The sequence below is a fragment of the Ochotona princeps genome, chromosome 5 (genome assembly GCF_030435755.1).
Source record: "Ochotona princeps isolate mOchPri1 chromosome 5, mOchPri1.hap1, whole genome shotgun sequence".
Taxonomy (NCBI): domain Eukaryota; kingdom Metazoa; phylum Chordata; class Mammalia; order Lagomorpha; family Ochotonidae; genus Ochotona; species Ochotona princeps.
In genome coordinates this window covers 26915145-26929522 of record NC_080836.1, presented here as the reverse complement: position 1 = coordinate 26929522, position 14378 = coordinate 26915145, and the positions used below count along the sequence as shown (strand labels likewise).

At 36.8% G+C, this 14378-nt stretch overlaps 1 protein-coding gene across 1 annotated transcript in view; it reads right to left on the bottom strand.

The window, feature by feature from the left end:
- Positions 1-13033, bottom strand: part of KYNU (kynureninase) — a 151994-nt gene extending 138961 nt beyond the window's left edge. The window contains exons 1-2 of the mRNA XM_058664453.1: positions 12999-13033; positions 7530-7708 (exon numbers count right to left, since the gene is read on the bottom strand). Of these exons, the coding sequence (XP_058520436.1) occupies positions 7530-7695 (166 nt within the window). The 5' untranslated portion in view covers positions 7696-7708; positions 12999-13033. The remainder of the gene's footprint in view (positions 1-7529; positions 7709-12998) is intronic.
- Positions 13034-14378: the final 1345 nt, after the last annotated feature.

Genomic DNA, 14378 nt, shown 5'->3' with positions numbered 1-14378 from the left:
ATGAAAGCAAGATCGGCATGTTATGAGGCACTCTTGAAACCTTTATTAATGGAAAGCACACTTGTGCTGGTTCACTTGGCTAATATACACAGCAAAAAGGACTAATGGAAATCAATGTAGCACAGTTAAGCTGGTGCTTGTAATGTCAGCATTCAGTATCACAGTGTCTGTTAAAGTTGTAGATCCTCAGCTTCTGAATCAGCTCCCTGCGAATGTGCCTGGGAAGAACAGAAAATGGTGCAAGGACTTGGACCCATGCCACTCAAACAGGAGAATCTAATGGGGTTTTGGGTTCCTTACTTAGCTTGGAACAGCCACTGTCATTTGTAGTCACTTGAAAGGTTAACCAGCACAGGGAATCTCTTTTGTCTTTCCCTATCATTGTTTTTCAAATAAGTCCTTGAAACAACAAAAAGCCATGTTTTCCAGGCTGAAGCAAAGAGTTTGGAACTGAATCCACATTTTTAATCACAAGAATACAAGTATCACAGATGTCACCAGGGTCCACATTAGCAGACGCCTGGAATGAAGAGCAGAGCCTGTATCAGCAAGCAGCGTTTCAAAATGAGATGCTGTTGTCCCAAGCACAACTTAACTACTATGCCAAATGCCAAATAATTTTACTAAAATTTGATATGTAAGTCAGATTATTAAAATACCAGTTATAAGCAAACTTATTACTGTGTAAATGATTTTTAACATAGTGCTAACTCTCGTTAAATGAAGAATTGGAGATGCAGGCAACATGGTGCAGAAGGAAGATGCTGCTTGAGGTGCTCAATATTGAAGCGCCTGGTTGAAGGACTGGCAACTTCACTCACAACCGAGCTTCCTGCTTATGTATCCTGGGAGACAGCAGAGGGCTCAGATGCTTGGGCCCTGCCAGCATGGGGAAAATGCACATGGAGCTCTGGGGTCATGGCTTCTGCCTGGCCTGGACTAGCTACTGTGGCTTCTGGGGGTAGTGAACTAGCAGGCAGGAAATCTGTCAGTTTATCTCTCCTGTTGGCTGCTGCTTCAGGCAGATTAAACAAACTTTAAAAAAAGATTCTAGTTAATCGAGAAAACAATACTTAAACACATCTCAGACATGAAATCTCTTGTCAACAGTTGCCTGACTACAACAAAGCAACTGAACTGAAGAGGCTCTCTTGTGTTCTAGAGAAGCCTGGGAGACAAAGTCATTCTGATTGTTTGTTCTGCTCATTTTGTCTTTTGTCGGGGATCAAATAATTTCATGGGCAAAGAAAAAGATCTTGTTTGACTTTATTAATTTACCTAAGCTTTTGTGGCAATTTTCAGATCTTAGAAACACAAATGAGTTGAATGCAAGAGAATATTTGATCATGAAATGACCCAGAGCATTTTCCCCTCTAAAAGATACATCTATTTGTTTGGAAGGCAGAATGAAAAAGATATCTTCCATCTACTGATTCACTTTCCAAATGCCCAAAGTAACTGGGTGTGCGGCAACCAGACATCAGGAGCTAGGAACTCCATCTGTGTCTGTCCTGTGGGTGGCAGGGCCCCAAGTATGGAGGCCATCATATTTTGTCTCCCCAGAGCATCAGCATGGAGCTGGGCTGTAAACTTGGAATAGCTGAAATTGAACTAAATGGACACATCATGCAGAATTCCCAAGTGCAGCCTAATTCCATGTACCACATGCCTGTTACAGAACACTGTCTTTTTAATTCTGCAAATACATCTTACTGATAATGATACTCCATAGGTTAATAATCATCCCTGTAGAGCAGGCACAGAGGATGGGAAAAGAGTATGAAGATTGTGTCACCTTATCCAGCTACTAAGAACTATTGAACTGTGACCTTAAACCCATCCATTTTTGATATAATGTTTTAATGAGGCTTTTTAAAAAGAACATATTTGGGCCTGGCACGGTGGCCCAGAGACGTCCTCGTCTTGCATGCTTCGGGATCCTATCCCGGCAACCCCACTTCCCATCCAGCTCCCTGCTTGTAGCCTGGGAAAGCAGTCGAGGATGGCCCAAAGCCTTGGGACCCTGCACCCATGCGGGAGACCTGGAAGAGGCTCCAGGCTCCTGGCTTCAGATTGGTGCAGCTCTGGTCATTGCAGCCACCTGGGGAGTGAATCAATGTATGGAAGATATTCCTTTCTGTCTCTTCTCCTATTTGTATATCTGCCTTTCCAATAAAAATAAATCTTTAAAAAAAAGAAACACGTTTAAGTCAACTGTACTGGGCCAGGAGTCACAATACTTGGATTTTTTGCAGTTGTGGAATTGGCCAGTTATAGGGCCTGGGCATTTTTACTTGAAGTCCCTCAGATATATGAAACAGGCATTTAGAAGTCAATTTTAAATTGTAATAAACAGATGGTGAATTATTTTAACATTACAAGTAAATTAAAATGGCAGGAAAAGCAAATGTTCAAAAAGTTTAAATATTTAAAAAAACAAAACAAATTCAAATACTGAAGAAACAATATTTGTATATTTAATGAGGAAAGATTTTTAAAACTAGCATTGAAGTTCCACTTAACTTCAGTGAAAATGTCCTATATTCAGGAGTCTAACAATACTTGTGGGTGAGGATGTGGGGAAAGAGGTATCCTACTTCACTATTACTAGGGGTTTAGAACCAAGACGATTGAAAATTGATCTACTGTATGACCCAGCTATCCCATTCCTGGACATATATTCAAATGAATTAAAATCTGTATATTAGGAAACTGTCTGCAACACTGTATAACAATATCATCCACAATAGCAAAGATGTGGGAAAACCCAGATGCCTGTTGAAAGAAATTAAAAAAAAAAAAAAAAGACAAATCTACCATGGAATACTATATAGACATGAAAAAGAATGACATTCTACCATTTGCAACAAAACGTTCCCAGCTGGAGACCATTATGCTCAGTGAAATAAGCCAGTCCCAAAAGGACAAATATACATTCTGTCTGATACAAAACAACCTTCCTGCAAAATACAAAATACATATAGAGGTAAACATATACACAAATATTCTCATAGGCGAACTGTATATTGGAGACTAGAATACTGGGAAGTGAAGATACATTGCTGTACGCATCTCTACTTTCAAATAAAACGAGGACTTCCAATGAAATTTTTAAATATAGCTTGAGAATTTGATACAAGCTTTTCTACCATTGCCTATACCCACAATGTCATGATACAATAAATTGCAGAATATTAAACCTTTATGTTATTACTGTGATAATATGCAGGAAGATAATGGGAGGGGAAAAGTAGGAAGAGAAGAAGGATGATGAGGATCCCGATTCCTACAAAACTGCATCATAGAAAATAACAATGGTTTAAAAATGTAAATAGATAAATAGAATAAACAGAGAAACATAAAAAACACCCTGGTTAAAATATAAAGTCTACAGGGCAGCTTCCTCCATTTCTGGAGGCAGTGTAAGACAGCTCAGCTCAAGGATAAACTGTTCACTGTCATGCGAATACAGGGTAAGTCTAACTCCTGTGTCTGCAATAGGCCTTATGGGGTTATATAATTGGATTGCAGAAATTAAGTTACAAGAATCTTGTATTCAACAATTACTTTTAAAAATTCAGAAAAAGTTCAATTCATATGCCTTGTATCACTCCTTTCTTTCAACCACCTCTTCCTCCTTTCCTTCCTTTAGTTTGCTTTCAACATTCCCCATTGTTTTGTATTTTGTCTATATGTGGCACTATATTTCAATCAAACAATGTCTAACATAAGTATATTGCCAGTTGAGTGAAAATATTGTTGGCCCTTTTCTCTTGTAACATCTTGAAGGCTATCTAAGAACAGAATAAAACTTATTTTGGTAAAATTTCTATGAGAAATCCAAAGAAAATTTCAAATGTAATAGAAACGCTATCAGAAAACCATAGGCTGCACTTGGAGTTTTTGCTTTCAGGGCTAAACATTCAATGTAGGGAGTATATAATTTTGATTTTTCTAAAAATGTTTATATTGATGTTGTTTTCATTACTCAGAGTTGCTAAATAACATTTATTCTTTTTATGCTCATCTCCTAAAATAATTTGAAATGTTATATAGGTGTTTTTAAAAGCCTTGAATATGATGAGAAATTTGTATTATGTTCATACTTCTGCACCCATGGGGTTCATTTCCTCTCTTCACCATCTGTACTCAAAGTTCACCTTCTCAAGAATTGTATTCCTGCAGTATTTTTTGTATCCTCATCTTGATGTTCCTCCAAACACCCTCTACCTGACAGTACAGCATATATTAGGTTTATTTATTATTTACCTCTTCATTTTAGACACAAATTGTAGGGTGTTAAAACTGAGCTTTTTACCTGAGATGCTCTAACAGAACTGTTTTCAACAGACTGAATGATGAATAAATGTTTTCTGAATAGGTGAATCACTCAACCACCAGAATTAACTAGAGTGAGAATAGTTAGAACAGATTCTATGGATGGATGCATGGATGGTTGGCATCTTCTTAGTACCAGTTCTGGTTCAGAATTAAAAAAAAAAAATGCTCATGTTTTTACTCTGCTTTTTATGGTGGTGATGCTACCACTAGGGATATCACACTTTGATAGTCACCGACTTTGGAAATGTTTTGGGATTGATGAAGTAATCCTTTTGCCAGTCAAAGCTATTTTTAAGCAAGTAGTTTAAATTCTCCATCAAATAAATTCATCATCTCTCTCCTCAAGCTTCAACACGGACTTAATCAAGATGTATTTAGAGTTACTTTCAATTGAAAAGCTAATCAAAACAATCTTTGTAACTTTCTTTTTTTTATGTTTTTATTTTTTTATTTTTATTACAAAGTCAGATATACTGAGAGGAGGAGAGATAGAGAGGAAGTGGAGCTGCCGGGATTAGAACCAGCGGCCATATGGGATCAAGGAAAGGACCTTAGCCACTAGGCCACGCTGCCAAGCCCGTCTTTGTAACTTTCACAGAGGGGCACTGACCCAAGAATAATGTAAGTTGATAAATGTGACGTTTTCTTTTCTAGAAAAAAATTTACTTTTAAAAAGTATTAATATACACAAAATGTGGATACAAAATTTATCCTTTCCACCATTCTTAGAGTCCAATGGTACTGACCACATTCATATTATGAAATCAGTCTCCAGATCCTTTCCATTTGTGAAAGTGGAACCCCATATCCATGAAAATGAACTTCTCTCTTTGCTTCCTATAGATCTTGGTAATCATCACTCCACTTTCTATTCTGATAATTTGGTAAATTAATATAAAATACATCATATATCTGAAATCATACAATATTTGTCTTTTGGGCATTGGGTTTTGAACAGGGAATAAAGTTTTGAAGGATGTAGCATGTATCACAATTTTCATCCATTTTAAGGCTGAAGATTATCTCATTGTATGTACATATTAATCTTGTTTAGGTATCAATTCACCAAAGAACAACAGTGCATAAATGCCTTTTTGGGATTCTTCCTTCAATATCTTTAGATATATACCAAGAGTTGTGCTCTAGCTTCCTTCTAATGCAGACTCTCAGAGAGCAAATGATGATTCATGTGCTTGGGTTGCTATTATTGATGTGGAAGACCTGGGTTGAGGTCCTATTTCTGCTTTGGCGCCTGGCTTGGGGGATACCAATGGCATCTGAAGAGTAAGCCAGTATGTAAAGTCCCTCTTTATTTCTCCCTCTTTCAAACTAAAAACTTAATAAAAACTATTACTAAATTCTAGATTCTGAAAAGACCTTGAAGATTTTTTGTGTTCTCAGTTGCTTAACTCACAGCCCCATTTTATGACTCCTAAAAATTATAATTTGTATCAATGTCTCCCTCAGTTAACATTAAACTTTAAATGTATTTCAACTTTTTTGTATTATTATTTCATTATTTACATCATTACTTATTTAACAGAGATTGATTGATTGATTGATTGATTGATTTTCCATGGTTAGTTCACTCCCCAAATGGCTGCAATGGCTAAAACTGGACCAGAAAAGCCAGTAACCTAAAATTCATCCAGTCTCATATGTAGGTACAAATGGCTGAAACATTTTGTTCATCTTGCACTGCATTCCCAGGTGTATGAGTAAGGAGCTAAAGCAAAAGTAAAGCATCCATGTCAAGGACCAACACCCAAAGGAAATACCAGGAGATATCAGAGGTGATAACTTTGATCTGCTGAGCCATATGGCCTGCCCCTAAGAAATTGAAATTGCACTTTCTCAGTATAAACTCAGTTCATTTTCTTTGATATTTCTAAAATTCTACAGGGTGTTGGATCAATAATTAGAGACAAATAGAAGTTTATGCATTATTCCAGGAGACCGTGTTTATGTATTACTTAACATATAAGCCAAATAATAGTTAAGTGAACCAAATTTTATAAAAGAATTGTCTATTTGAAAATCAGAGTTCCAAAAAGAGTGGGCAGGTAGATGGAGAAATAAAGAGGGAAAGAGAGATCTTCTCTCTGCTAATTTACTCCCCACATGGCTACAACAGCCAGGCCTGTGGCAGGCCTGTGGCAGGAGCCAGAAGCTACTTTAAGGCTTCCTACCTGGGTAACAGAGGCCCAAGCACTTGGACTATCTTCCACTGCTTTTTCCCAGCAGGCAGCAGGATCCAAAGTGGAACAGCTGGGGCATACATTGGCTTTCCATTTGGGATTCTAGTATCACAGGAGACAATTTTACTGCTATGCTACAAGGCTAGCCCACATGAGCCAATTTCATCAGAAAATTGTGTAAGATTCTTGAATTCTGAGTACCTAAAATTGGGCCTATCTCTTTGAATATGAAGAGAATTTGAGTTGAGACCACTACAAACTTGTGAAATCAAATTCCATAGCCAATTTCATTAAAATTAGTCTTTCTCATTGATGCAAAAGGGAGTAAGCTAAATGTACAACTTTCATATTTTCATTTCTTTCCTACATATACCTGAAAAACAAAACAAAAAAATGGACTTCCTTACAACAAAGTCAGTTTACTGTATTGTTTTTAAAAATATGTTTCTTAGGTATTACTGTAATTTTGGTAACTGTTAGATGTGCCATCTATATTCAAAGCATGCAAAAATAGTTTTATTCACCACGCATGCTATGAAGTACACCCAGGTTGAATATAGTATTTTCTCTAAGATAAACATTATGCTATCAGAAATGAGGAGCCAGGAAATAAGAGACTTTCTAATACTGTATTTAAAGGGATTGCTGTGAGCTCTGAGTGCTTATGGAACAAGTAAATGCATTCATCTACAGTTTTCAATCAGCCACTCTGTTGTTCAGGGAGATGATGATGGTGTAAGCACCTGAAAGTATTCTATTTAGAAAAGGAGAGGAAAAAGAAAGATCTGAGGCTAACGTAGGCTGACAGAGTGATTCAGTAACCCCAAGGATCCACAATTTTTCACATAATTGCAGCAAAGTTTCCATGGCTCAATTATTCATCAGGATAATACTTTTCAATGATCTATGATTAACACATATTGCCCACCCCCCCACAAAAAAAGTAATTAAGATGTTGATATAAAAAGCAGACATTTCCAGGAGCCTTACTTGGAGGCAGATCCTTCATTTTGGGGATATGAAAATATTCCTTGAAGTGTTTCAGCTCATCCTTCTCGTCAAGGTGGAGAGCGACCCTCTCGTCTGTTGGGTGACACTGGAGTGCAGCTGCGAGCCGTTGCACTGTGTCAGCGGGCAGCTCAAGAGGAGGCTCCATTACAAATCGTTCCCTAAAAATGAAAGAAGATAATAAAACATCATGCAGCCATCATTTTCCTGAAGAGAAACAGCCTTTTATTAACTGTTTATTTTATTTATGTAAGAGTCCCATTGCCCCATTCTAAGAAATCATTTGATCAACTGGCCAACTTTAAAGTCCATGCTATTTCCCTCATATGGAAAATGAACAAAGTAATAATTGAGAGACATTAAATGACTAAATTAGTCAATAACCCTCAGGACACAGCAAACATTAGCTCTTCTTGTTCGTTTTATTTGTAGCAATGAGCTGCACCACTGGTTTCCAGACATTTAGAACGGCATTACCTTTCTTAGCAGATCTCCTCTTAGAAACTATCAGCAAAAAAAAAAAAAAAAAAAACCTTCTGCTACCTAGCTTATGACATTGATGAGGAATATAACTTTAGATGCTCATATTTTTTATCAGACCAGCTCTACAAGATCTGTCCTTGTTGCTGATAATGAGAAATTTATTATTTGTCCAATATTGTTTGTACCAAGTTAGAAGAAACTAGACTCCGGTATTTTTTAAAACCACATTTGCTGCTTAATCATCAGGTAGTATTTTCTACCTTTTAAGAAAATCAACTTAATATTTACAAAAGAAAAAAGTTTATAAAGGGTTTATCATACATGTTAAACTTTCATGATTACTTTTGTTGTTGAAAATATATTTTTACTAGAAAGCTAGATTTACAAAGAAAAGGAGAGACATATCTTCAATCTGCTGGTTCACTCCCCAGGTGGCCACAATGGCTGGAGTGGAGCTAATCTGAATCCAGGAGCTTCTTCTTTGTCTCCCATGAGTACAGGGTCACAAGGATTTGGACCATGCTCTACTGCTTTCCTAGGCCACAAGCAGGGAGCTGGAAGGGAAGTGGAGCTGCCGGGATACAGTATCCATATGGAATCCTAGCACATGCAAGGCAAAGGCTTAAACTATTATGCTACTGAGCCACGTCCTATCATATATGTTAAACTTTGCCAAAGTTTGTTTTTACTCGTTTTCATTTCTCTTTAGTTTTGTTTTTTTTATAACTGAAGAAGAAAGTACTAAAAAAAATTCGTTTCAATTCTGGTGACCATGTTTACATAGTCTTCATTTACTCTTTATACAAATATTTGTTAAGTTCTTGTGATTTGATTTCTGGCAGTCAAGGATCATTAGTATATACATGCTAATTCTTGCACAACTGACTTGGAAGTAGAGAAAAAGAAAATATAAATGTTGTAATTTCAGATAGCTTCATAAGCTATTAGGAAACAAAAGTTTGGGTAGTGTCACTGAGGTAGAGAAGGGATACCCTGTTGGGAACTGGATGTCTAGCACATTTCTGAGGAAACGATATATGAGCACATCTGAATTGTATGGTGGTTATCACCATGTGGAGATGGTGACAGCAAGTGCAAAAGACATAAGAGTTGGGTTTAGTCTGCTCAACTAACACACCAAGTAATGTAGGGAGAGGGTCTGAGTGAAAGATTAGGAATTCACTGAAGACTTTGCCCGTTCATCATAATCAGGGAATTCTGAAGTCTTAGAGACTTTGGATGCTCAACCTACATTGTCACATAGTGTCCTCCCACTGTTAAGAACATCATTCATACTGGCTAGGCACTCACCCTACTGCAGTAAGACCTCCTTTTAAACAACTTATTGATTAAAAGACATTTCACATGTTCTCCCTCAAATGTGGGAGCTACATTTTTTAAGGCAAAAGCAAAAAAAAATCATGTATGCATAAGCTTCATGGAAAATACAGTGTTTTGTCAAACTTTGTTTCTAGGCTTTGTCAGGAAAGTTGTTTGGAGTTCTATAAAACCCTTGATGACCCATGAATACCTAGAAATTTACTGTATATTGGAGAGGTTGACATTTTTTCATTTGATTGTTGTTTATAGTCCTTGCCTGTGTTCCTGCTGAACTGGGTACATCTTTGCTTTTTGTTTGTTGAACTCCTATTCAGTGGAGCTTTAAACCTTTGACTATAATGAAAATTGAAAATGTTACCTCAAAATTAAATTAAAAAGGAAAAAAACACTTATAAAGCAGAGTGGCAGAGAGAAGGAGATGCAGAAACAGATCCTCCATCCACTGACTCACTCTCGAGTAAATTATACATTTTGTTTGGTGCTGTAGGTGGTATTTGCTTGTGCTGATGGGAAACATCAAACATTCTTGCCATGCCTACAACTTGCTTTGCTATGCGTCCTTACCAACAACTTTTTGATGAATAAATTTGTCTATTGAATAGAGATCAACTTAGTCTGTAAAACTTGACACGCTCAATCACCCAATCATAGTTTATTAGACTTCCACAAAACACTTGACCCACTAAAGACAGGGCATTATTTTGTCAGTGGCCTATGAGTGACTGTCTGTGAAAGCTCTAACCAAACTATGGTGTTTAGCTGAGCATGTAATCAGATTCTTTCAGGCATCTGAGTCGTGAGATGTGTTTATTCATTCAGTTGGAATACAAGAAAGAATGTAAAAGAATCATAGGAAGAAGCCATGAAATGCTAGGGTCTTGGAGGAATACTGTCACAAGTGACTAATTTTTCAGATCAAAACAGAACCACTGATTGTTAAAGCATGAATTGATTCCATGGCAAAGAAGAATCACATAGCTCTACAATAATGGGTGACTGGATATCTAAGGTTTCTGAAAAGATGACATGATAATCCCATTTAAAGAGTCCCTAGATCCTTCTATTCAACAAGTTATGTGCAAGGCTGGGTATGAGAGGAGGTGCTGTCTATTTGGTCGCAGCCAAACTGTGTCTCCCTATGCACCATATCCTCACCATAAACCTGTTACTTATAGCAGCTTGATTCAGTTGTCATCTGAATTATATTCTATCTGGGAACATGAAACATGTTAAATTTGTCTTAACACCACACAAATGCCATACAGTATGTTCTAGACAGGTGCTCTTTTACATTGGTCTACCTTATGGTTATTAACAGCTAAATAAGACCATAAACAGAAGTTTTGTCAATTACATTACATGAGTAATGATCTAATATTGGAATGATATTCTCTCATTCTGACTCCATGGGAAATAATTAGAGAATCATTTTCAGTGAAACTCAGATTCAAGAGATCTTGCCTCATATTTGGGATTTCCATTGTGGAGGAATCAGTCTTTATGCCGCACTACTTAAAAAGCATACATTAATGTACTACTACCCATTCTGAGTAAAATGCAACATCTGCTATTTCTTTTAAGTCATGAATTTTCTTTGTATCTGTCTTATTAAACCCATATAACCATTTTGAGAGATCAGAATCAGTTGCCCCAATTCCAGAACCCCTATTTAGTACAGAAATAAAAATGGAATAGAATGAAAGTAGAGTGCACAGTTAGGGACTGCAACGAGCCTGAGTCTAAGCCTAACATGTTGCCGGTTGGTAAGATATGCAGACAGAATGCGCATAGAAGATTTCTTGCTCAGAGATTTGAATCTCTCACTTCGTTTGGTTGCACCTTGCTCTTTGCTTTCTGATCCCCGCGCCCCCACCCCCCAGATGATCACTCAGTCTACCAGGCAACACAGGGTTATATAAATCCAGAGACAGGTTAAAGTGGCGGGATTCACTTATGGGCCTGTCACACCAGGGTTACAATGAGGCATGCCATGGGATTAGCCTTTTCAGATGGAATTCATCCCAGCCTTCCCTTGTCGCCAGGCAGTCTGCCATAGATTCAGAAACAATCATAGTTCTCAGGATACCAAAGTGTTCTCTCTCCAAGCAAGCAAGTGATGAACTCATACCAGTTGCTGCTTAATTTTCATTCACCCATGAGCAAGACAATTAGTGTTTCACAAACCATAATTTCATGCTTTGTCTTGGCTTACCATTTGTAAATAGACTGATTTGCTCTGAATAGAAACTGACACTTACAGTTTTTAAATTTTTCAAATTATATGGAGACAGCCAGAACTTCACAGCTAAATCTTTAAAGCTATGCCAGTGGAGGCATAGTACTTAATCCTCTGCCTATACTACTAGCATTTTATACTCTGCCTACTCCACTTCCAATCTGGTGCCACTGTGTATGCCTTGGGAAGACAGCAGAGGATAGTTCAAGTTCTTGGAACCCTACGCCCATGTGGAAATGTGAAAGAGGCTTTGGATCAGTTCAACTCTGATATTTAGGGAGTGAATCAGTAGATGGAAAATGTTCTCTCTTCCAGTGTCTTTACTTCTCTAAAATCTGCCTTTCAAATTATATATACATATATATATAATAAGTGTATATATATATTTTTTTATATATATATATAACTTCTATATATTAAAAAGTTAAAACTTTGGTGAGTAACGAAGACTGATTGCTTTTATTGGATCAGAGAGTTCACAATCTCCTAGTTACCCACTGACAAAAAGTCACATAGTTAAGCAAAAGAGACTGAGTACCTAATAGTTAATCTTTACACAGCTTCAGGTTTCACTGCAAGAATAAGCAAATTGTACCTATGAGTTCAAAGTTTAGAATCCAGTTAAAAATCCATTTATGTACAAAGACATCTTGTACTTTTTTGAGAAAGACAATGTTACCTTATACACACAAACTTCTGTAGCCAGACCTTGAAAAAACGAGTGACATCACACCTTGCATAACTTCACATTTCTATCCAGAGTATGAATTACATGTTGAGCTTTCCCATTCAAAGATCTATGTTTTTATGTAAATAACACCCTACCCTTCTCCAAAGAAAATCAGGAGGAAAAAAAGGAAACCACTCTACTATGGAGAGAAAAATATACCAAGTTTCCATTCTTAGGCAAATATTTCAAAAAATGAAAGGGGAACAAACTCTGTTCAAGCAATAGACATTTTCACTTCTCTAAATGAATATTCAATATGACTAAGAGCATTGTGAGACAGGGTTAACAGAAAATAGAAGACTTAAAGCAGATTTAAAGCAATAATTTTCTCATCCAGATTTCTATCTGATCTTCAGACTCCAGTAATGACAGGGTCAGTTTTAACTTGTCAAATGTAGCCACACTTAACAGATGAATTACAAGCCCCATTTACACAGGTTCTCCACTACTTTGGTACATTTGTCCTGATCTAATACATTTTTAAGGGGAGAATCTGGGGGGATCATGAGATTATTGTTTATGAGGATAATTTGGAGAAACACAAGAAACTGGCAGGAGGTGCCTCTACAGCACAGCGACAGGATTTCAAGAGAGAATTATCATTTGGAAGAATCAGAGCATGTATTTGGGGGCAGATGACTTATCAGGCCTCAGAGCTTACCAGCCAGGGAGCTGATGATGTCCACCGCTGCTGAAACTTCTCAATGAAGTTCTGTATAACTTTACAAGGAAACCTAAGGCAGTGCGATTCAAGGAACTTTTGCTCAGACTCCACCCTCTGGGGAATTTGTGAGCTAAGTTTAGCTCCTCCCACCTGAGAGTGCAAGTCTCCAGTGACTAGCAAAAATGTCCTGCATAATTCTTCCAGCCAGCTCAGCTCATTGTCAGCCGCTCTCCTGTGGGCTCCTTCCACTAAAGGTTCTGATCTTTAGACAGGTAAATACTTCTTTGCCCTCTAACTGTTTACATCTAGAGTGTGTGACTTATCTGTTTTCTTGGAACTAAATTCCCAAATGTACTTTATTCTTTGCTTTGAGCTTTAGAATAAAGACTGGAAAAAATTTATTCCCATCTCTTGAGATATCTTTCTTAGATTTGAGGGTTGTATTCCACTTGTCACTTAGAATCTGAGTTTTTTATCTGATGCGAGATTTTACATTTTACAAGTGAACATTTGGGATATTAGTTAAAAATAGTCTACTGTTTTCCAGAATACATTCTATTGCTCAATATGTGTGCTTTAAAAACTCCTAATGATATATCTGAATAGTGTTAGAATTAACATCAGGAAAGAAAGAGGGTTGGAAGATTGGAATATAAACTAGAGTGGATAACCTCATTGACAAAAATGATTTGTAAAGCCTATGCAGTTTTATCTACTGTCCTGCCTCTATAATAATTACTCTTGAGCTTGGGTCTGAGTGAATACCCTCTTAGATACAGAAATTAAGCAAGACTTTCTGAATTGGAACTAAATATCTATTCAGCCTCACTGACAATAATTGAAGTTATCTGCATATATAGTTTGTCGTGTTCCCAATTCATACTTGGCCAAACAGTTAACCCTGGACAATTCTCACAAGACTTGTTGAGGTTCAGTCTCCCATCTATTGAGCAAACTTAAAAGTACTTTCCTTCCAGTGACTTGACAAAATGTTTCAATGAGTAGGGAGAATTACTATGCCTATATACTTAAGTAAATAAATAAAATGTTTGTCTTTTAATTAACCAGGCAAAAGTAATGACCTTCAGTTTCCAAGAAAGAGGTAAAAAGCACATTAATTTGTTCTTATACTAATAATTTATCATGACAAGTGTTTCATCTCATCATTACAATAATCCTATAAAATAAACTACTTCTTGTACTACTTTAGTAAGAACTTTAATAAAATGTAAAAATTGAAATTCATTCAAGGACTTTCATAGATGTGGATTTATAATTAGAAACAGAACAATATCAAGATCTTGTTTTCATAACTTCTAAAAAAATTTCAATAGTACAATTCAAAATAATTTTCTCAAGTCATTATCTTAAAGATCA